Here is a 22767-nt window from a genome sequence, read left to right as displayed (position 1 = left end):
GAGTGAGAATTTGACAGGTTGCTTCCTTTTATCGCTCTTTCTCCATCCCACCCCCTTCTTAGCCATTCAATGACCTATGTTGATTAGACACCTTTCAGTGGGGAGATTTCAATTGACCTAATAAATTAACTTGTTCATCTGGCACTCTACCTTTCCATGGTCCTGCTGTATCAGTTAGTTAGAAGTCAGCTTCACCCACCATCCTCTGGAGCTGGGCAGGGAGATCAGGAGAATTGACTGGAGAGAGACTTAATTGTTATCATGTCTTCCTGGTGATACCATCATAAAAATTCCCGAAGTTGGGCTAGGGAGCTTTTGGGCAGGTGAACAGAAGGCAGGATAGAGAGAGGGGTGCCCAGGAGGTCCCCCTGCCTTATGTCCTTCTCATCTCTTACATCTCGTTGTGTATCTATATCCTCTATCATATAATTTTATAATAAATCGGTTTCAATGTGACCCTCTGAGTTCTGTGAGCCAGCCTAGACAATTATTGAACCCAAGTTGGGTGTCCTGGGAACCCTGATTTATAGCCCACCATCAGAAAAGTACAGTGACTTTCTGAGACTTATGAAAGGCACCTGCCCATGGGAAGTGCAATCTTTTTTTTTCTTTCAAACTTTTATTTTATTTTTTCAATATATCTTTAAGCACCATGATTACGAACATGTTTGTAGTCAGGTTTTAGTTGGGAATGGCAATCTTATGTGACTGAACTTTTAACCTCTGGGTTCAGGTAAATAGTGTCTATGTTGAGTCAAATGATAGAATTAAATACGTAAGTTGTAGAAAAGCCTAGTAAAAGGGGTAGCAGAAAATGGCTCACTGTGGAGGGAAGCCACAGTCTCTGTGAGAAGTGCTGTGTGGTCACAGGACAAGAGTACAGGACACATGCATGGGTGTGTGGCCTTCCTCTCTGGCTTTAGGCAGGACTTTTTAGTTGCCGGTGGAAAAGCTTTACTCAAATAGGTCAGGCCAGAAATAAAGTTTGGCTCTATAAAAAAAGCCTAGGAATGGTCTGACTGGCTTCAACCACAGCTGGACCCAGTGCTCAAACAAAAGTATTGGGATCATCTCATCTTGGCTGCATTTTTCTGTGTTGGCTTTCAGGAAGGCTGTCCTTCATGCCATGGAAATGGGACAATGGACATCCCAGGCTGACATCTTTTCTGTTAGTGCCCCAGTGGAAGAACTTCCCTGTTCTAGTCTTCCCTGTTCTAGACCATTTAACAAATGGTCTAGATTTGACTTCAGACTTATCCCCATCCTTCAGCTGGAATCACGGAGTTGAAAAGGCCTGGTGGTGGGAGTCAACCTTTCTTAACTGCATGGTTGAAATGGTGTGGGTGATCCCACCCCGGAAAGGCTTGATGCTGTTTCTGGAGAAAAGGAAAGGATGTTGGCCAGCAGATACATAGTGACCCAATCCAGGACCCAGCATATTGTCAGGTACACATTAGGCATTTAATTAAATCCCAAGTCTGCTTCCCACTCTACTCTACAATCTCTTCCTTGGTGACAACTCAACACACTGAGTGTCCAAGATTCTCCTTCCTTTCAGTTTGAGTTTTCACCAAAAATTCTTGCCCCCAAAGAATGACAGTGCTGATTTCTTGAGCGGCCATTATGACCTGGCTTTCATTTCTTGGTCCTTTCCAGTATGTTCCTACTTTTCAGATTCTAAGTTTTTGCTATTTATCTTCATTCTTTCCTAGACTTCACTTTGAAATAGACAGAGCTTCTCATGTCATTCATCTCCTAACTTGGTGGCCCTTTTCTGATGGAGAGTTTGTCAGTAGAGAGATAGATAATACTGTGGGTAAAGCACTTGCCTTGGATTCTGCTGACCCAGGTTCAATCTCCAGCACCAGACTTGGTCCCCCAGTCATGACCAGGAGTGATCCATGAGTGCAAACGAGGAGTAATCCCTGAGAACTGCCTAGAATGGCCCAGAAATAAAGTATTCGGGTTGGAGCTGCTCTAAAAGCTTCTTTCTTTACTCTCTATCTTCACTCCCTTTGGGCTGGGGTGCTGAAGTGAGAAGAAAGTCTTTTTTAGTTGGGGCGGCTGGTGAGGCGTGACATCTAGAAAGATGTCAAGCTGTGGTTTGCCAAGGCACTATTGCTATCCGGGAAAACAGGTCTATAATTGAAATGATAAACAGATACTAAGTAGGAAGGGACTACTAATTAAACCTATTATCTTTGTCAGAGTACAAGAGAATCAGTCCCACAGCATTTCAGCTTGGAAAAGAGCAGGCTCCTTCCAAAGTTTGAGTATAGTTTGCTTAGAGGAAAATAAAGACATCTTATCTTTTATGATAGCTATACAAACATTTGTGGGGACAGAAATCTTAGAGAATTTGTTTCTTTTTTTAATCTGTTCTTTCCACATTATTGCTAAGATTTTTGGAAAAAATTAAGTGTCTCCAAAATAGACAAATCTATATTCAGGATCTCTTACTACCCCCTACCCCCTTCTTATTATTAAGGCTGATCATTTTTGAATTAGAAGGAACCCATTAGCATCAGGTACAGTGGGGAAAGGCATTTAAAAGCCCTCCAGAATTTCTGAGCCTATCACCCCCAAAACAACCCTCTCCAAATACACAAGTTTTACCTTCTTTACAAGGCTTACCTGTCAACCCATTTGCCAACCCATTTGGCAGTTCCTCCCACAGTGGAGTACTGGTGCTGCCACTGAAGGACCCTGTGGAACTCTTGGTTGTAATTGTGGGGCCTCATGGAAGTGTGTTCTGGACAGCCTTTCTGTTAACCCTCGGTGAGGCTCTGAGGCATCACCTTTTTGGGGCTGTCTTCCCAGTGTCGAAATTGCAACTATGAGACTGTTATTTTCTTCAAAGAAGTAATAGAGACTTGTAGTCATACTGGGAACAAGAACAAAGACATCAAATGCAGATGTTGGGGGAGGAGAGTCCAGGTACTCTTTTAGATCCTGGCTATGCAGGTCCACTTACTGGTCTGCTGAGCCCTAAAAGTTGTTCCATACTGTGCCACCCTCACAACTTTTGCTTTGTCTGTGAACCTTGTGTTCTTTTTTTTTTTGGGGGGGGGGCACACCCGGTGATACTCGGGGATTACTCCTGGCTATGCGCTCAGAAATTAGTCCTGGCTTAGGGGACCATCTGGGATGCCAGGGGATCGAACCGCGGTCCATCCTAGGCTAGTGCAGGCAAGGCAGACGCCTTACCCCTTGCGCCACTGCTCCAGCCCCAAACCTTGTGTTCTAATTCTTACCATTCCTTTAATTTGTATTTTAGTCGGCTCATTTATTGTATGAAAGGTTTTAGAACATGGACTGGAAAAATGGTACATGAAGTAAGGCACTTGACATTATTCCCTGGTTTGATCCCCCACCACATGATCCTTAAGCACCATTGGATGTGGCCCTGGAAACCCCTCCCCTCAAGCACTGAGCACCTGAGCAGCCCTGTATCCTCAGGCTTTTGCATTGAACCATTGATCCAGTTGGCCAGGAAGGGCCTCTGGGTCTCCTGAATGCTGCTTGGGAGAGCCCAGTAAATATTAAGACTGGAGAAATAGTACAAAGCGTAAGGAGCTTGTCTGGTATGTAACTGACAGAGATTCTAAATGGTCCCCTGAGCTCAGCCAGTGTGACCACAAAACAAATTTAAAATTTTGTTGCTATGACATGGAAATAAAATCAGAACTATTTGCATATCACCATTAACCAAAACTTATAGTTCTAATTGGAGTTTATTGCTTGTAGAGACTTATATAAGTGTATAACTGTCCCTATTATGATAGAGATGGGTAAGTTTGGGGCAGATATGAAAGATATACTGGCACTTTGCCCCTTAAAAATCAGAATAAAGGATGTTATTTTCCCTCACTGAACTAATGCAATAAAATTCCTAGTCCTGAAACCCAACTACAATCATATTTGTAATCAAGGTGTTTAAATAAAGACATTAATAAAAAAAATTTCTGGGCCTTTGTACTCCTTTAAATCACCAATAACCCTAGTTTTAGGGCCCTATTCTTGGAAAAATGCTTGTTGTCATCAAAGCAACATGATTTTAATTAAATAGAAACCGAATGATGGGCCCTGTCCTGCCTGAATCTAGGGAAATTTCTTCTGCTGTCAGGAATCACTGGTAGAACATCACTCTTCAGAATGGAGAGTTAGATGTTGTAACTCCCTTGGGTGACTCAAACAACTTGTAGTCTGTGAAGATGCCAATATTCATGTGTTTAGGAATGGAGCCAACCCAGTCTGACCTTATGCTTGGTCTTATTCCTGCAGGCAGGAGGGAAGCACTACCACCCAACCTGTGCCCGATGTGTCCGCTGCCACCAGATGTTCACAGAAGGGGAAGAGATGTACCTCACAGGTAAGAGAATCTCAACCTTCTGTTCCTCATTCCTAGCCAGCACTGCAGAGGGATACAATCCCATTCCAATTTAGTATCAGCTTTGCTTTCGGCTTCCTCTTCAAAATTGCAATTATTTTATTGCTCCCTGGGTGGCCCAGGAAAGTTGTTGGTGTGGCTAATAGCAAGTGACAAGGAATCTGCCTTGCATACCTGTGTGCCTCCACCTACAGCTAAGCTAGCCTGATCTCTGAGCAGAGATCTCTGAGCTCTGAGTAGACTCAGCAGACTGAACAGGCTCCAGGGAGAGTTTGATCTCAACAAAGTCAAGAAGAGGGCCAGAAAGTATAGCAGTTAGAGTGTTTGCCTTACACACAGTGACCCGATATTTTTTAAACATATATTTAAGCACCATGATTACAAACATGTTTGCAGTTGAGTTTCAGCTATAAAAAAAAGAACACCCTCCTTCACCAGTGCAACTTCCCACCACCAATGCCTCCCTACTCCCTCCTCCTCAACCCCCTGTCTATCTTTTTTTTTTTAATGACTTTTTTTTGTTTGTTTGTTTTTGGGCCACACCCGTTTGACGCTCAGGGGTTACTCCTGGCTATGTGCTCAGAAATCGCCCCTGGCTTGGGGGGACCATATGGGACGCCGGGGGATCGAACCGCGGTCCTTCCTTGGCTAGCCCTTGCAAGGCAGACACCTTACCTCCATCGCCCCCTACCCGCCCCTCCCCCCCCCCCCCCCCCCCCGTCTATCTTTAAGACAGGCATTCTATTTCTCTCATTCATTACCATTGTCATGATAGTTGTTAGTGTAGTTATTTCTCTAACTGCACTCACCACTCTTTGTGATAAGCTTCATATCATTGGCTTATCCTTCCAACCTTTGTCTCTATTATCTCTGGGTATTATCACAATACTGTCTTTTATTTTTCTTAAATCCCATAGAGGAATGAAATTATTCTTTGTCTCTCTCCTTCTGACTTATTTCACTCAGCATAATAGTTTTCCATGTACAGGAAAATTTTATGACTTCTTTTTTCCTGACAGTTGCATAGTTTTCATTGTGTACATGTACCACAGTTTCTTTAGTCACTCATCTATTATCGAGCATCTGGGTTCTTTCCAGATTCTGACTATTGTAAATAGTGCTGCAGTGAATATAGGTGTGCAGAGGCATTTTTGTATTGTTTTTGTGTTCTTAGGATATATTCCTAGGAGTGGTATAGTTGGGTCATATGGGAGCACAATTTCCAGTTTTTTGAGGAATCTCCATATTGTTTTCCATAAAGGTTGGACTAAAAGGCATTCCCACCAGCAGTGAATGAGAATTTCTTTCTCCCCACATTTCCACCAGAACTGATTGTTCTTAGTTTTATTTTGTTGTTGTTGTTGTTGTTATTGTTATTGTTTCTGTGATGTGTGCCAGTCTCTGTGGCATGAGATGGTACTTCATTGTTGTTTTAATTTGCATCTCCCTGATGATTAGTGATGTGGAACATATTTTCATGTGCCTTTTGGCCATCTGTATTTCTTCTTTGATGAAATACCTATTCATTTCTTCTCCCTATTTTTTGATGGGGTTAGATTTTTTTCTTGTTAAGTTCTGTCAGTACCTTTTATATCTTAGATATTAGCATCTTATTTAATGAGTATTGGGTGAATAGTTTCTCCCATTTTATGAATGGCCTTTGTATTCTAGGCACTATTTTCTTTTAGGTGCAGAAGCTTCTCAGCTTAATAGAGTTCCATTTATTTATCTCTGCTTCCACTTGTTTGGACAGTGTTGTCTCCTCCTTGAAGATGTCTTTAGTCTCAATGTCATGAGTGTTTACCTACGTATTCTTCTGTATTCTTTATAGTTCTGGATTTCATATTGAGACTAATCTATTTAGATTTGACCTTTGTGCCTGGTGTTAGCTGGAGGTTCAAGTTCATTTTTTACATGTGGCTGACCAGTTGTCCAAACACCACTTGTTGAAGAGGCTTTCCTTACTTCATTTTGTGTTTCTTGCCCCTTTATCAAAGATTAATTGATTGTGTGTCTTGGGAACATTTTCCTAATACTCAAGTCTGCTCCATTGAGGGTCAGTTCTTATTCCAATACCATGTTGTATTAATGACTATTGCTTTGTAGTGCAATTTAAAGTTGGGGAAATTGATGCTTCCTATCTTCTTTTTCCTAAGGGTTGCTTTAGCTGTTCATCAATGTTTATTGTTCCAAAGGAATATCAGGAGTGTTTTATCCACTTCTTTGAAGAATGTCATGGGTATCTTTAGAGGAATTGCATTTAATCTGTAAAATGATTTGGGGAGTATTGCCATTTTAATTATGTTAATCCTTGCAATCCATGAACAGGGTTTGTGTGTTTCCATTTCCTTGTGTTCTCTATTATTTCTTGAAGCTGTGTTTTGTAGTTTTCTTTGTATAGGTTTTTCACCCTTAGGTTAAGTTGACTCCAAGGTATTTGAGATTCTGTGGCTCTTTTGTGAATGTAATTTTTTAATGTCCATTTCTTCTCTATCATTATTTGTGTATAAGAAGACCATTGATTTTGCATGTTAATTTTGTAGCCTGACACTTAGCTATATGAATGTATTGCTTCTAGAAGCTTTTTGATAGAGTCTTTAGAGTTTTTTAAATATAGTATCATATCATCTGCAAACAGTGAGAGCTTGACTTCTTACTTTCCTAGCTGGATACCCTTGATATCTTTTTTGTGCTTGATTGATATGGCAAATACTTTCAGTAATATGTTAAATAGAAGTGGTGAGAGGGGGGAGCCATGTCTTGTGCCTTATTTTAGAGGAAAGGCTTTTAGTTTATCTCCATTGTGTATAATATTTGCCATCAGCTTGTGGTAAATGCCCTCCACTAGATAGATAGATAGATAGATAGATAGATAGATAGATAGATAGATAGATAGATAGATAGATAGATAGATAGGTAGGTAGGTAGGTAGATAGTAGATAGATAGGTAGGTAGGTAGGTAGATAGATGATAGATAGATAGATAGATAGACAGACAGACAGACAGACAGACAGACAGACAGACAGACAGATAGATAGATAGATAGATAGATAGATAGATAGATAGATAGATAGATAGATAGATAGATAGATTGATTTTGGGTTTTTGGGTCACACCGGCAGCTCTCAGAGGTTCCTCCTGGCTCTACGCTCAGAAATGGCTCCTGGCAGACTCGGGGACCATATGGGATGCCAGTATTCAAACCACTGACCTTCTGCATGCGAGGAAAATGCCTTACCTCCATGCTATCTCTCCAGCCCCTGACCTATATTGAGAAAAGTTCCTTCCCTTCCTATCTTGTTGAGATTTTTTATCATGAATGGGTGTTTGACCTTATCAAATGCTTTTTCTGCATCTATTGGTATGATCGTATGGTTTTTATTTTTTCTATTGTTGATATGGTGTATTATATTGATTGATTTCCATATGTTAAACCATCCTTGAATCTCTGGAATGAAACCTACTTGGTCGTGGTATATTGTTGCAGAACAACCCTTGATGAGATTGACTGATGGAGGGATGGAGGATGAGGTATTTCTCCTCCAGCTCAGACCACGCATCTGCTACCCTATTCAGCCGGCGGTTCTGAGGTGAATGCGGCGGGTATAAAGCTAACAGGCAGTCAGGCTTCTGAAAGTAACAGCTTTATTCCGTGCATAAGGCTGAAGCCAAAAGCTTCAGAATCAGCCCCTGGGAAAAGGCCCCAGCCTTCCACAGACCCTTGCTTTTATACATCATAATCAGGTACCACCCTAGGGTGGGAGCAGAATGCCAGGTCACACCCTAGGGTAGGGCACAATCACCCATCAGGGTAGGATCAGTAACATAATAATCCCATGGAAATGTTTACATACACAACAGTATATGACCCTCTTGATGAGGCATTGGATCCTCTTTGCTAGGATTTTATTGAGGATATTTGCATCTGTGTTCATCAGGTTTTTTTTTTCTTTCAGCATCTCTGTCTGGTTTTGGTATCAGGGTGTTGTTAAAATTACTTGGTAGTATTTCCTGGAAGAGCCTGAAAAGGATTGGTATAGTAGTTCCTCTTGAAAGGTTTGAAAGAATTTGTAAGTGAGTCAAGCTGGACCTGGACTTTTATTTTGGGGAAAACTTTGATTTCCATTTTAATTTCTTCAATAGTAATGGATCTGTTTGATATGCTGGATCATCCTGGTTCAACTGTGGATAATTTTATAAGAGTCCAGGAATTTATCTATTTCTTCCAGGTTCTCTTGTGGCATAGTTTTTCAAAGTAGTCTTTGATTACACTTTGAATCTCTGTAGTATGTGTAGTGAGCTCCCCCTTTTCATTTCTAATTGGTTTATTAAGTTCCTCTCTCTTCCTTTGTGAGTTTTGCTAGTGGCTTATTGATCTTGATTATTTTCTAAGAACCAACTTTTGCTTTTATTGATTTTTTTTGAATTATTCTTTGGATTGCCACTTTATTAATTTCTGCTCTAAACTTTGTTATTTCCTTCTGCCTACCTATTTTTGGTTCATTTTGTTGATCACTTTCTAATTTTATAAGTTGGTTTTTTTCTGTAGACCCTTTCTTCCTTCCTGATGTGTGCTTGCAAAGCTATAAATTTTCCTCTTAGTACCGCTTTTGCCATGTCCACAAATTCTGATAATTTGTGTTTTTATTATCCTTTGTTTCCAGGAATATTTTGATTTATAATTTGATTTAATCTCTGATCCACTGGTTGTTCAGTAGTGAGCTGTTTGATTTCAAGGTGGTAAAGTATCTGAGAAGGTAGTTTGTACAATTTCTATCCTCTTGATTTTATCCTTTTTGTTTTATGGGCTAGCATGTGATCTATCCTGGAGAATAATCCATGTGCACGTTAGAAAAATGTGTATACAGTTTTCTGGGGGTGGAGAGCCATATATATATGAAGAGAGAAGATAGAGATTGCAGACATTTATTCCATTTCTCCTTTTAGAGCTAGTAGATTCTTGTTAGGTTTTATCCTGTTGACCTATCAAGGGGTGACAGGGTGATATTGAGGTCTCCCACTATTATTGTGTTGCTATTGATTTCTTCTTTAAGATTTGTCAACAATTGTTTTAAATATTTTGCTGTTGACCCGGGTTTAATCCCCAGTATCCCATGTGATCTCCTAAACACAACCAGGAGTGATCCCTGAACACAGAGACAAACGTAAGCCCTGAAAACAGCTGGTGTCCCAAAAGACAAGGCAAAACAAGGAGAACATTAGTGTCAAGCTTAAAGTGTCTGCAGTCTCTATCTTCTCTCTTCTTACATCCTCTCCTCCAACATCTCAGAACCTAGAGCCACCATAGTTCTTGCAGCAGGACCCTGAGTTAAGTGTTGAGAGGCTCACCTTAATCTCAGTAAATGACTTCATGGACACTGAACACCCTTGGAATATGGGTTTTGTACTTAGATTAGAAATGTGTCACCACTGTCTCCCCCATTCTCTGGTGAACACCATGTTGAAACTGCCATTGTGCTCACTCACATAATGAACAACCCCCGCTCCTTGACAAACTTCCATTCCTCTCCCATTTGGTGTGTCAGCCCAGGATCGAATCCTTACTACATGTAAGTAGCAATTTATTTTCTTTAGCAATTTTCTTTAGCAGTTGATTTTCTGAACCTGGATCACTTGATCTGTGTAAAATAGACTAATGACCATCCTCATAAAAAACAATGAGTAAGTTCAGCCACTGAGAGCACTCTTAGTTTATTTGTTTAACAAGTGACTCCAGGCAAGTCACTACCCCCCTGAGACTCATTCTCATCCATCAGTGTCTTCTTTTTTGTTTGTTTTGGGGCTACACCCTGTTATTCTCAGGGGTAATTCCTGGCTCCGTACACAGGGATCGCTCATGGCAAGGCTCAGGGCACCATAAAGGTTGCAGAGGATCTAATTTAGGTCAGCGCATACAAGGCAAGTGTCCTACCCACTGTAATATCACTCTGGCTCTCATCAGTATCTTCTGAACCCCCACACCAAACTTTCAGACACAGCTGAAGGAGTTAAGGGGTAAAGAAAGCAGCTTTATGAGCTTGAGAGATGATGCACCCCAATATAATGCCCCCAGGAGGTGGGAGATGTAGTTGGCGATGAATATGGGCCTGTCACCCTTCTCCTTAATTATCTACACCCCTACCCTGGGCTCCTGGAAGAGTGGGTGTAATTGCAGGGCCTTCAAGTCTGCCTCAAAGGATAGAGTGAGCTGGAGGCGGGGACTGGGCCCTCCAAGGCTGACATCATAATGACTCAAACTGAGTGATGGCAACCAGCAAGGTGTTCTGTCCCCCCCCCCCTGAAAGCGCCTTGGACACCCTGCCAGGCAAGAACAGAGAATTTGTTACGATTATCTCCCAGATATGATCAGAAAACCCTCCATTCCCACCTCAGCCAGGCAGTACAGTGATGATCGAAGAAGCTGAGAGCCAGGTCTTGAGGCCCAGTATCAGCATTTCTTCCAAGCAAGAGCTGTGACCTTGAAAGGCCTTCTCCAGGCCTCTTCTTTTCCTGCCCAATGGGGATGGCCACACTCTTCTATCCATCCCTTCTAAATGGACATGCCAAGATGAATGAAACTAGAGAACCTCCACTGTGAACTGCACAGTGCTTCCACTATAATAAGCACACAAGCCAAAGGAGAGACTGAAGAAAAAGCTGGGAGTGATGGGCATGTGCCCTGAGTCTATTTAGTCTTGGAGATCAGGGGAAGTTCTGTGGAAGGAACGAAGTTTGCAGCCAAGTTCTTGTAAAAGAAAAGGAGGGGTCGAAGTATACTGCAGGGGTTAAGGCATTATCTTGCATGTGGCCATTTCAGGACCCTGTAGAATCCCCTGAGCACAATGGGTATGGTCCAACACCCCACTACCACCACGACCACCTCAAAAAATGTTCTTTACATGACTGAAGCCCAACTACAATCATATTTGTAATCAAGGTGTTTAAATAAAGATATTAATAAAACAATTTTAAAAAGAAAAGAAAAAGATTCACATATGAAAAAAAAAGAAAAAGAAAATGAGTAGAAGATGGAATGACGGAATTAGTAGAAAACAGAAAGATTGGAGAGGCAGAGAGAAGAGCAAATGCAAAGGTCTGCATTAAGGGGTGGGGATAGCTGTGCATGGTGGAAAATTGAGGCCTGCCCCAAACACTCAGTGCATGTGAAGGTACAAATTTCCCCCACAATCGGGGCCAGGCAGTGGCGCTAAAGGTAAGGTGCCTGCCTTGCCTGCGCTAGCCTTGGACGAACCAAGGTTCGATCCCCCGGTATCCCATATGGTCCCCCAAGCCAGGAGCAACTTCTGAGCACATAGCCCTGAGCGTTACCGGGTGTGGCCCAAAAACCAAAAAAAAAAAAAAGAGAAATCACAAATTTCCCCCACAAAACAACATGAAAGGATTAGGAAGCAAAACTGTTCACACACTCAGTCTTGGCAGCCATATGCAGGGCCAGAGTGCTACAGACTAAAGGTCTCCAGCAGGTCTGTCACTCAGCTTGTCTTCAAATTGCAGTGCTGTAGTTTTCTGACCAATGCCAAGATCTGTGTCATATGTTTGAAACATCTGGGGCCTCGTGAGAACAGAGCCAGTTCTCTGTGTTAACTTTTGTTGTGCCTTGTCTTTTCACTATTTATATAATACCAAAATCTGGTGTTTGTGGCCCAAACCCTTCATCTGGGCATCCTCAGGAAAGTCAGCTACTTCTTTTGTGTCAAAAAATGGCAGCTAACATGCTGCAGATTCACACAAAGTTATACAGGGATCACAGATGTTACTGTTGCTAGATGGGTGGGAATTTCTGTCACTCAAGAGATGAACTTTGTCCTTACTCAACATGTGCTTTATCCTTTCTATCTTCATTCAAAAAATTAATAATAAAGAATGTCTTAAAACCCACAATAGAGAATCACACTGCAAACTTAGGAGCTTAGCTGTACATTTTTAATGGTTGCTATAATTATTGGTCTATTTTAACTAAAACCTACCAAGCAGAAAACTACTTAGAAAATCCTAGGGCAAACCCTGATGTGCTAACAAAAATAAACAAACTATAGCAATCATCATCATCAAACTGGCAATTATTGAACACTTGTTTTGTGCCAAATGTTTGCTAGAAGTATTAATTGCAGTATTTTTTATATTTTCACAACATCCATATAAGCTGAAAGATATCACTATCCCCATTTTAGAGAGTAAGTTTAGAAAGTTTTATACCTGCGGAAAATGAATTAGTTTGGCCTGAAAAAGCAGATTTAAGACTGTTTTCTTCTATTTACTACTGAAACTCTCAACCTGTGGTGAACTCTGCGAATCCTCTAAAATTGCTTTCCAAGTTTTGTCCGTCTGTGTCTCTCTAAAAAGAAGATTCATAACTTTCAAAAACGTTTTGCGATTTCAGAGATGTCCAGGATTCAAAACTGAGGCATAAGTTTTAGTTCCTACAAATTGAAGACAATACTCAAACTCTTCCTTTGTATAACCAGCCTTTTTTAGGTACTTTTTCTTATTTCAGATGATATAAGGTTTTGATACCAGAAGGTCTGTCTTTTCTGTTGTTCTGAGGATACCACTGATAGTTAACTAAGGCTTTATTTTCTTCTGAAAAGCACCTCCTCGGAAAGGCACTGAGCTAAGGATGGCTGGAGAAGAGATTCAATTGTGAATGGATTGTGGAGTGCCAGCCCTCTGTCTTAATCTATACATATATATCACCAAATCACACTTAAGGAAACACTAACAGACTGTTGGTTACTATACATCAGTAGTTTAGCATAGTTACTTTAAATGGAAATTCTTACTGACAGTTTAGATTGTAGGAGTTCTGCTTAAAAGTTTTAATACTATGTTTCCCCCAATCTTAAATAATTTTAGACTCTTTAAGAATACCCTATGACTGTACTAAATTGATATTTCCTAGAGTCTGAATTTACTAAAGATATGTCATTTAAAATAGAGTGTATTTAAATTTTTGATGAACAGTCATTTTTCAAAAGACTTTTAGGATTACCAAACCTCTTAAATCATATATAACATCACAGCATCAATGTCTTGAGTTTGTTGTCTAAGTCTGTTTCCAAATTCCTCTGCTCAGGTCACCACAGACTCAACATGATCATTTTCTCCTTGGTTACTGTCACATTCACTTCCCTGGCCAATCTGCCCCTGTTGGTCAGAATTAGATCTCAAGTAGCAATTTCCCTGGTAGCTTCCTATATCTGCTGGGAAACAAAATTGCCTGCTGGGCATGTCAAGAACTTGTCAGATACTCAGGTTTTAGCTCAATGAGATACTTTATTAGTCTGGACTTTTTAGGTGGCAGAAATCCAGCTCAAACAACTTTAGGTAAAGGGGTTTAATCTGCTCGTATTACTGAAAAGTGTCTTGAAGCAGCCGCCTGTGTTGAAGGGTCTACAGAGGAATCTTCTCTCCCTGCCTTTTTTCTGTGTGTGGCCTCAAACTCTCCTGACCCATACTGACTGCCTGCAGGTGGCATGGCCAGCTGCTGCCCATCATGGGGGACAAGGGAGCCCCACCCCATGAGTATCAGCAGAGAAGTGCCAGAATTTGCAGGAAACCAGGGCTTGGCTCTGATGCAAGCCAGATGGAGAAACTGCAGTGGATGGGCAGGCAGAACATTGAAGCTCCCTGTTCCCCAATTTCCCCGCCTGAAAACAGGGATAACAGGCCCCACATCACCAAGCTACAGCAAGGCTCACATGTGTGAGAGCACAGTAAAGCTGCAATCTGCCACTGTTGGCTCTGAGATCTGTGCTCATGGTAAACATTCAGTGACAGAAATGGCCATTACTGGAATCAGAGATGCTTCCAGTAAAGTGAACAGAAAGGCTGTGCAGTCCACTTTATCTCATTTCTAACTATTCACTCCCCAAATACAAAAACTCTTACTTGAAGAAACATCTAACCCCTCTTGGCTTTTGCAGTGTTCTTTGAAATAGTTGGAATCAATAGGTGTCCACAGATTGAGGAATGGACCAGCATAAAAAAATAAGAAGGTGCAGTCCTGCTATTTGCCACACACATAGGTGGCCTAAGTGGCATTGTGAAATCACATCCTTAGTGAAATAAGCCCAGTGGATGTGGGTCCAGAGAAATAACACAGAGGTAGGGCATTTGCCTTACACACAGCTGGTCCAGGACGGATGGTGGTTCGAATCCCGGCATCCATATGGTCCCCTGTGTCTGGAGCAATTTCTGAGCTCAGAGCCAGGAGTATCCCTAAGCTATTTTGGGTGTAACTCACCAAAAAAAAAAAGGCCCATGGATGAGACAGACACTGAATGATTTAATTCAGATGTGGTGTAGAAAGCAAAGAAATAAATTAACTAAACAGCAAAAATAAACTTCAGAATCAGTTCTAGGGTGAAGGTTAGACTTGGATCTTCAGTGAACAAAATGTAGCTTACACACCTGTTTGTTTTTAGTTATGTATACCTTAAACCTATATAATGTCCAATTAAAACAAAACATAAATGATAACACAAATGGCCATTCCCCATGATTCCAAGAACCAATATCTGCTGATTATTGTCAATATTATCTTTGTTTATTTGTTTTTGGCCTATGATTATTCCTGTCTTATTCCTGTCTCTGTGCTCAGGTGTCACTCCCTAGTGTGTTCACAGAAACATCTGGAATAACAGGGATTGAACTAGGTTTGTTGGTCACATACAAGATGAATGTCTTACCATTGTATTATCTCACCAGTCCCAATATTATCTCTGTTAATTCTACTTAGCATTGGTCTTAAGTACATGCACTCGATGTATGATGTTCCACTATGGTTCATTTATCATTGATTTACAACATCATAGAATTTCAGGAGTCTGCCTTACACAGTGTGTTTGTCACTGTCACTCTAACACCACTAAAGTTCCAGAGTCACCATCCACTCCCAAATAACCTCTTCTAACCATTTCTCCCACTCCCTTCGCTTTTCCTTGAAATCTCCAGAGTTTACACTAAGTCTAGAAGTTAGTTTTGCTTCTGCTGTTGACGTTTTGTTTACTTGTTTATAATCCACATATGAGGATTATGTACAGTCATCACCTTACCTATGTCACTTAGGCGTGAATTCCCTGTTCCCTACTGCAACCACCAATCTTCTTTCTGTCTGTTGATAGAGCTAGCCTGATATTTCATGTAAATTAGCTCATATGATATATGACATGGTTATATCATGGCCAGCTTTTTCACTTATCCCACTATTTTCTACATTCATCCATAGTGTGACATGTGACCATTTTCTTTTCATGGAAAATAGCATTTCCATGTGTAAATCCACCATATTTATTTATCCGAGAAGGGATTATATTTTATTTTATTTTGCTTTTTGGGGGGAATATGCCATGCTATACTCAGGCCCTACTCCTGGCTCTGTGCTTAGGGATAACTCCTGACTCAGAAGATCATATGGATGCAAGAGATTAAACCTGGGTTGGCCACATGCAAAGCAAGTACCCTGCTGTTCTATTACTCCAGCCCTTGAACAGACATTTTAAAAAAACAATTCAAGGGGTTTTAATCACTGTGTTTAAATAAAGATATTATGTAAGGGGCCAGAGCCATAGCACAACGGTAGAGTGTTTGCCTTGCATGCTGACCCAGACGTGACCACAAGGTGTGACCCAAAAAACAACGACAACAACAACAAAAGTAAGAAAGCAATTCCTAACTCAAACAGAAGACCAGACAGTGTGTGTGCATGTGGGGAGGGGGGGTGAGAGAGTAAATCCAATGCTTAAATCCAATGCTGTTTAAATGAGATAAAAGAGAGGAAAGACCTGAAGGCAGATAGCAGCATAACAGAGAGGTTACAACTACCTGCAGAACTGAAAACTATACAGATTCAAAAACACTTTGAAAGCCTTTTCTAAAAAAACAGAATGCTCAGATGGACCCCGATCATCACTACCGTGTTTATAACTCTGGTGAGCCCCTGGAGGACTGTTGCACCAGTCCCACCTGGCACTGAGATAGGTCTCCATTAATGCAGTCACTGTGATAACAATTTTTAGAAGGTGTTAGAAGATTGAATCGCATGGTTCATCAGAGAGGTGGGTGGTTCTCCATATGGATGTATTATAACCAGTACAAGAGATAGAAAGAATGTGATAAGCTCTTAGTTGAAAAGAACCTTTGGGCTCTGCTGATGGATGATGTGAGACTTTTTCTTTAATATTATCTTGTTTGTTTGTTTGTTTTGGGGGGGCCACACCCAGTGGTGCTCAGAGGTTACTCCTGTCTATGCTCCAGAATTGCTCCTGGCTCAGGGGAACCATATGGGACATCGGGGTTCGAACCACCATCTGTCCTGGATTCACTGCATGCAAGACAAATGCCCCACTGTTGTGCTATGGCTCTGGCCCCTTAAATAATATCTTTTTTTGGGGGGGTTGGATCACACCCAGTAGTGCTCAGGGGTTACTCCTAGCTCTTTGCTCAGAAATCATCCCCAGCAGGCACAGGGGACCATATAGGATGCCGGGATTCGAACCAACGACCTTCTGTATGAAAGGCAAATGCCTTACCTCCATGCTATCTCTCCGGTCCCTTAAATAATATCTTTATTTAAACACTGTGATTACAAACATGATTGTAGTTGAGTTTCAGTCATAAAAAGAACACCCTCCTTCACCAGTGCAACATTCCCACCTCCAATGTTCATCTCTCCTCCTCCCACACCCACCTGCATTTGAGACAGGCTTTCTACTTCCCTCAGGCAATGACATTGTTATGATAGTTCTCAGTGTAGTTATTTCTCTAACTGCACTCACTACTCTTGTGGTGAACTTCATATCGTGAGCTGGTCCTTCTGGCCCTCATCTCTGGGAATTATTTCAGTAACATCTTTTTTTTTTTTTTTTAAACCCATAAATGACTGAGACTATTCTGTGTGTGTGTCTCTCCCTCTGACTTATTTAACTCAGCATAATAGATTTCATGTACATCTCTGTATAGGAAAATTTTATGACTTCATCTCTCCTGATGGCATAATATTCAATTATGTATATATACCAGTTTCTTTAGCCATTTATCTGTTGAATGGCATCTTGGTTGTTTCCAGAGTCTGACTATTGTAAGTAGTGCTGCAATGAATATAGGTGTGAGGAAGGGATTTTTGTATTATGTTTTTGTGTTCCTAGGGTGTAGCTGGATCATATGGGAGCTCAATTTCCAGTTTTTTGAGAAATTTGGTTTTCCATAAGGGCTGGATTAGATGTCATTCCCATCAGCAGTGAATGAGCATTCCTTTCTCCCTACATCCCCACCAGCACTGATTGTTCTTGTTCTTTGTGACATGTGCCAGTCTCTGTGGCTTGAGATAGTACCTCATTGTTGTTTTGATTTGCATCTCCCTGATGATTAGTGGTGTGGAGCATTTTTTTCATGTGCCTTTTGGCCATTTGTATATCTTCTTTGAGAATTTGTCTATTCGTTTCTTCTCCCCATTTTTCTATCTTTGACTGCTGATGCACAAATAACTCACCCTGTACCCCAACCTCCTCTAGTTGGGCACCTGAAGGCTAGCCAGCAAAATTTACTGAATTTGTAAAAGACATTAATGCTGTCATGTTAAATTGGTCTTGTTATCCCCTGATATTCCAGGCCACCAATTTAAATGGTGAACTGGTGTTTGTCCTGTGGGTCTCCAGTGGACATGACTGGTTAAAGTTACAGTCTGGTGCTCACCACTAGAATGCAGATTGGGGACTATGAGGGGGCCCAAAAGCCTTCATGTTTCATGCTGCTGGAAAAGTAACACTCAGTAACTCTCTGAAAAGCCCAATCTATAGAGTCTAGTGGATTCTCTGCAGATAATCTGGAATCCCTGCTATAGATTCTGCTTTTTCTCTGGATCTCTTGAGTTCATCCTAGAGAATTTAAGGTGACTAAATTAGACTAGCATATTTCTTTTCATTTTTTTCTTAAATAATTCTATGGCATATATTGTAATTTGCTAATAAGATACAGTTAATAAAAATATGATGAACATGTTAGACAATTACATTCCCAACAAAGGCACCTAAAAACTAAACTAATGACTTTTGAACAGTTTCTTAGTTTGTGGATATTTTTGTTTAGAGACACATTGAAACATATTAATAGCATTATTACTCTAATCATTTAGCATGATTCAACCCAGTTTTCACCTCATTTTAGAATGCACTTCTCCTATATCATGTAATGCAGGTTCCTATGCTTGCAAAATTCAGTGGAACCTCTTTTCTCCACATATTCTATGCTCACAGAGTCAGCCCTAGACTGGAGGTGTGTTTTGCAGGCATCAGAATTCAAGTGGGATGAGATGCTCCCTTCCCTGGGCAGTTTTGCTCTGCCTTGGAGGCCTCTGAGCACCATTGGGTGGTCATAGTGGACCCCCTGGATCCCTAGTTGGCCCTAAGCATCCATCCCAGCTGGCCAAGTGTTTCTGAGAAATGTGCCAAGTCCCTGAGCATGAAAGACTCCTGAAATCTAAAAGTGAAATCCAGGAAGTTATTTATCCAGCTCCTCATGAATTATGAGCCAAGGACTATTTGGGACTCAGGAAAGAATTCATATGGAAAGGCTTCATTATTCACTCTTGGTGTTTTCAAGGGGGTCGTGGCATAAGCCCAGCCATCCCTGAATGCACATGATCTTAATGAACATATGGCTCTTATCCACCTTTATTTAACTCAGCTTTTTGCCAACTACCAACAAATTGCTTTCATCCTTAACTGGTTTGGGGTGGTTGTACCAGGAATAGAGTCCAGGAAAGCATGTTTAGCTCCTCCTTCACCTTTTAATTCACAGGAGGTCAAGCCACTCAAGCTTTGGTTTTATTCATTTCTTTTGTTTTGTTTTGAGGCCATGCCCAGAGATCTCTCCTGGCTGGGCTCCAGGGACCATATATAGTGCTAGGGATTGAATATGGGTCAACAACTGCAAGGCAAAATATTATTCATTTCTATCTTTTTCCTCTTTCTGATCCCTTTCCCCTTGATTATGATACACACATGCATATATATATATGTAAGCACTTACTCTCTCTCACTTGCTCTCGCTCTTTCTCCTTCTCCCTTATACAAACCTGCTCTCCTTCATGTCAAGTGCTGAGACCATCAGCTTGAAAAGGTGACACTGGTGCAATAGACCATCTAATCTGACCCCCTCATTTCCACCTCCCTGAAAACTTCTTCCAGATCTTTTAATGCCTCCACCATTTAATCTCATGTCCTTCGGAGACCTTTGTCCACCTCATCCAGTTTCCACAGAGACCTGAGATATGTGTTTCCTGCCAGAGCCACAGGGGTAGACAACCCTGGTGCATTTCACAGTTCTCAGAGGATGCGCAAACGCTCCTGCACTCCTAGCAGCAGGAGCTGCCCGAGTGGGGTGGACATGCTGCTGCTTAGAGCACAGCCCTTGGGTCCCTCTGCTGGACTCTGAGAGCCACAACACCTTCCTCAGAAGAAATTAAACTCAGAATCTTTAGCAAATCCAGGATGCTTGCAACAAGAATCAAACATTCTTCTATAGAATGACAAATTTGGCCCTGGTATTAACAATTTAGATATTAATATAATCCATACTTACACACGCCTCATTATTTAGAAGAACATATGAGTCTAGTTTGCTCTACTGGGGCTGAGCAGATAAGAACCCAGGCTTCTACTAGGAAGCCATTTTCTCCCTGGTTTCTTCCCTCATTGTTCATCCTTTCATACACAGACACACACATGCTACACTCCTGCGCTACACAGGCTCAAACATACACACACTGACATCGATTAGTACTCCAGTCCCAGGGGTTTCAGGCAATAAATCATAATATCAAGCAGATCCTAAAAGCAAATTCCAACCAAAAAAATGCCATCTGGGTGCTCAGGAATCTCGCCATTTGCTGTCTTCTTTCCTTTTAGCCTGGGTGTGAGAGGAATGGCACCACAGGGATAATATGTTCCTGTTTTTCCTACTAATCCAGAACAACTGTCCCTTTGGGGGGGGGGATGTGTGAGCTACTTCTCAGCATGTAACCAGCCACCTGTTGCTCATGCCTTTCCAAATTGGCCTCTGGGGTTCAGGAGCAGTAGACGCCTGCCCAACCAAAAATGTGAGCATTAACTGTGCTATATTTAGAGCGTCTGGAGCCGCCTGCGACTTAGCAGGTCAGGACCGTGCTCTCAATCAGAATATATACCATGACATGTCCTCCACTTACATTTCTGGTACCCAGCATGAGTCTTTGAAGAGAAAAGAAGGCTGGGGTCACCACAGTCTGTCCCTGTACTTACCTCCTCTGCCATTCATTCACCCCGCAGCATCCACTTTTTGACCACCTGCTCTGTGTCACTCTCTGCCAATCATCCCTCCACTAGTCCTACCACAAACTTGTATGAAGCCTCTGCTGGGTGCTGTGGGAGACTCAGCGTGGCTAGAGCCCAGAATGAGCTTCTAAGTGAGGTGGAGTGAGAAGCCCACAAACTACAGCAAGTTAAGACTTTATGTATTGGGAGAGATAAAAAGAATTATGGATCCTAGAACAGAGAGAAATCACACTCAGCTGGCAGGTAAGAAAATTGGCAAGCAGATGCCCTGTGAGGTCTGGACCTTGAGGAATGAGCAGGATTTGAGCAGGCAGGGGAGAACCTGTGCCTGGTTGAGTTGAGGGGCTGCTGAGCCATGTAGCAGCACAGAGCCTGGAAGCCAGGGCCCCTGCTAGTGACTGTAGGGTACCTAGGTTATAAAGTAAGTATTAAAATTAGAGATGAGGAGAGATTTTGACTGCTGACTAAAGTCTGAGATTTGTCATTTCTTTACAAAGAAATATTTTTACACTTGTCTTCCTCTGGCTTCTTAGGTTCTGAGGTTTGGCATCCCATCTGCAAACAGGCAGCTCGGGCAGAGAAGAAGTTAAAGGTAAGTTAACTGGTAGTAATACTAGATTAGCTAATTTGTGCCAGAAACCAGAGACAATATGCTTTATTTTGTCAGACGTGTTCCTGTGCCTTTGTATTTTCTTAGTGGTAATTCTTGCTTGATTCTTTTGAGGGGTTAAGATAGTGTGTGTGAAAGTACTTAGACTACTGTTCACTGATGTGGCTGTTAAGTGTTTCTGGGTAATCTAATCGCCTCAGACTAGCTTGACAAAAATGGTGCCCTTCAGAAGCTTAGGTCAGTAATCAATAGTGATAACATAATCTAAGCAATCCACAATTTGCAAAGCATCTTCACAGTTCCCTCTGATTTGATTTTTTTTAAACCCTGTGAGGCAGAGAAGACCAGGAATTGCATCTTTGTTTTACTCATAAGAAAAGGATTGCATGAGGCCAGCAAGGTGGCGCTAGAGGTAAGGTGTCTGCCTTGCAAGCGCTAGCCAAGGAAAGGACCACGGTTTGATCTCCCGGCGTCCCATGTGGTCCCCTCAAGCCAGGGGCAATTTCTGAGCGCATAGCCAGGAATAACCCTTGAGCATCAAATGGGTGTGGCCCGAAAAAACAAAAAACAAAAAAAAAAAAAAAAAAAAAAAAAAAGAAAAGGATTGCAGGGATGTCCCATATGGTCCCCCAAGCCAGGAGCAATTTCTGGGCACATAGCCAGGAGTAACCTCTGAGCATCACTGGGTGTGGTTCAAAACAAAACAAAACAAAACAAAATTGCAGAAGATGGTGGCCACATATGGTCATAGAGCCCAAGCAGGGCATAGCAGTGTTCATCAATACTAGAGCAGCTCAGGCCTGTACCTCATCGGGTACTGCTCAAGGACATGAATCTAGAAATCTTGGGAGCCTGGATTCTTGATTCAAGGACTATAAGGAAGAACCAGGCCTCAGATTCCTTGTGCTGGGTGTGGAAGGGGAGGTGTATGGTGAGAACTATCCATGGTACTGCCACAAGGCCCCTTAGAGCTCTCTGATAGTCCCAAAACATCCCAATGTGTCTCCTGTCTGACCAGCTGCTAAAACTTTCTTTTTGCCATCACATCCGCCAAAGGTTTTGCAAAGGTGGTCTTCTATTCATGCATATTAACATTTGTTTAGTGAAGGAGTTTGTCTATTAATGCATATATTTTTGGGATCCATGAATTTTTATCCTTGTCTCTTCCAAGGTCTCTCCCACTTTAAGATATAAGAAGATACCAATTGTCCTTATTCCTCAATTTTCTCTCCTTTGGTGGTGTTTGTCAAATATCATTTCCTCTATCACTCTGTTTTTTGTTTTATCTGTGGACTCCTATGTCTCTATATAGTTAATATTTTCTTTTAAATCAACTCACTACTTTTGACGTTATAACTTGATACCATAAGTAAAAAATATTCTCCATTATTTGCTATAAGAAAAGGCTATTATAAATATGTTTAGCAAAATTGAAA

At 41.5% G+C, this 22767-nt stretch overlaps 1 protein-coding gene across 1 annotated transcript in view; it reads left to right on the top strand.

The window, feature by feature from the left end:
* Positions 1 to 22767, top strand: part of ABLIM3 (actin binding LIM protein family member 3) — a 140957-nt gene that overhangs the window by 93387 nt on the left and 24803 nt on the right. The window contains exons 8-9 of the mRNA XM_049785177.1: positions 4285 to 4372; positions 21255 to 21313. Of these exons, the coding sequence (XP_049641134.1) occupies positions 4285 to 4372; positions 21255 to 21313 (147 nt within the window). The remainder of the gene's footprint in view (positions 1 to 4284; positions 4373 to 21254; positions 21314 to 22767) is intronic.

Source organism: Suncus etruscus, chromosome 12 (genome assembly GCF_024139225.1).
Source record: "Suncus etruscus isolate mSunEtr1 chromosome 12, mSunEtr1.pri.cur, whole genome shotgun sequence".
NCBI lineage: Eukaryota > Metazoa > Chordata > Mammalia > Eulipotyphla > Soricidae > Suncus > Suncus etruscus.
The sequence above is the reverse complement of the archived record's forward strand: the minus strand, read 5'-3'. Positions and strand labels throughout refer to the sequence as shown.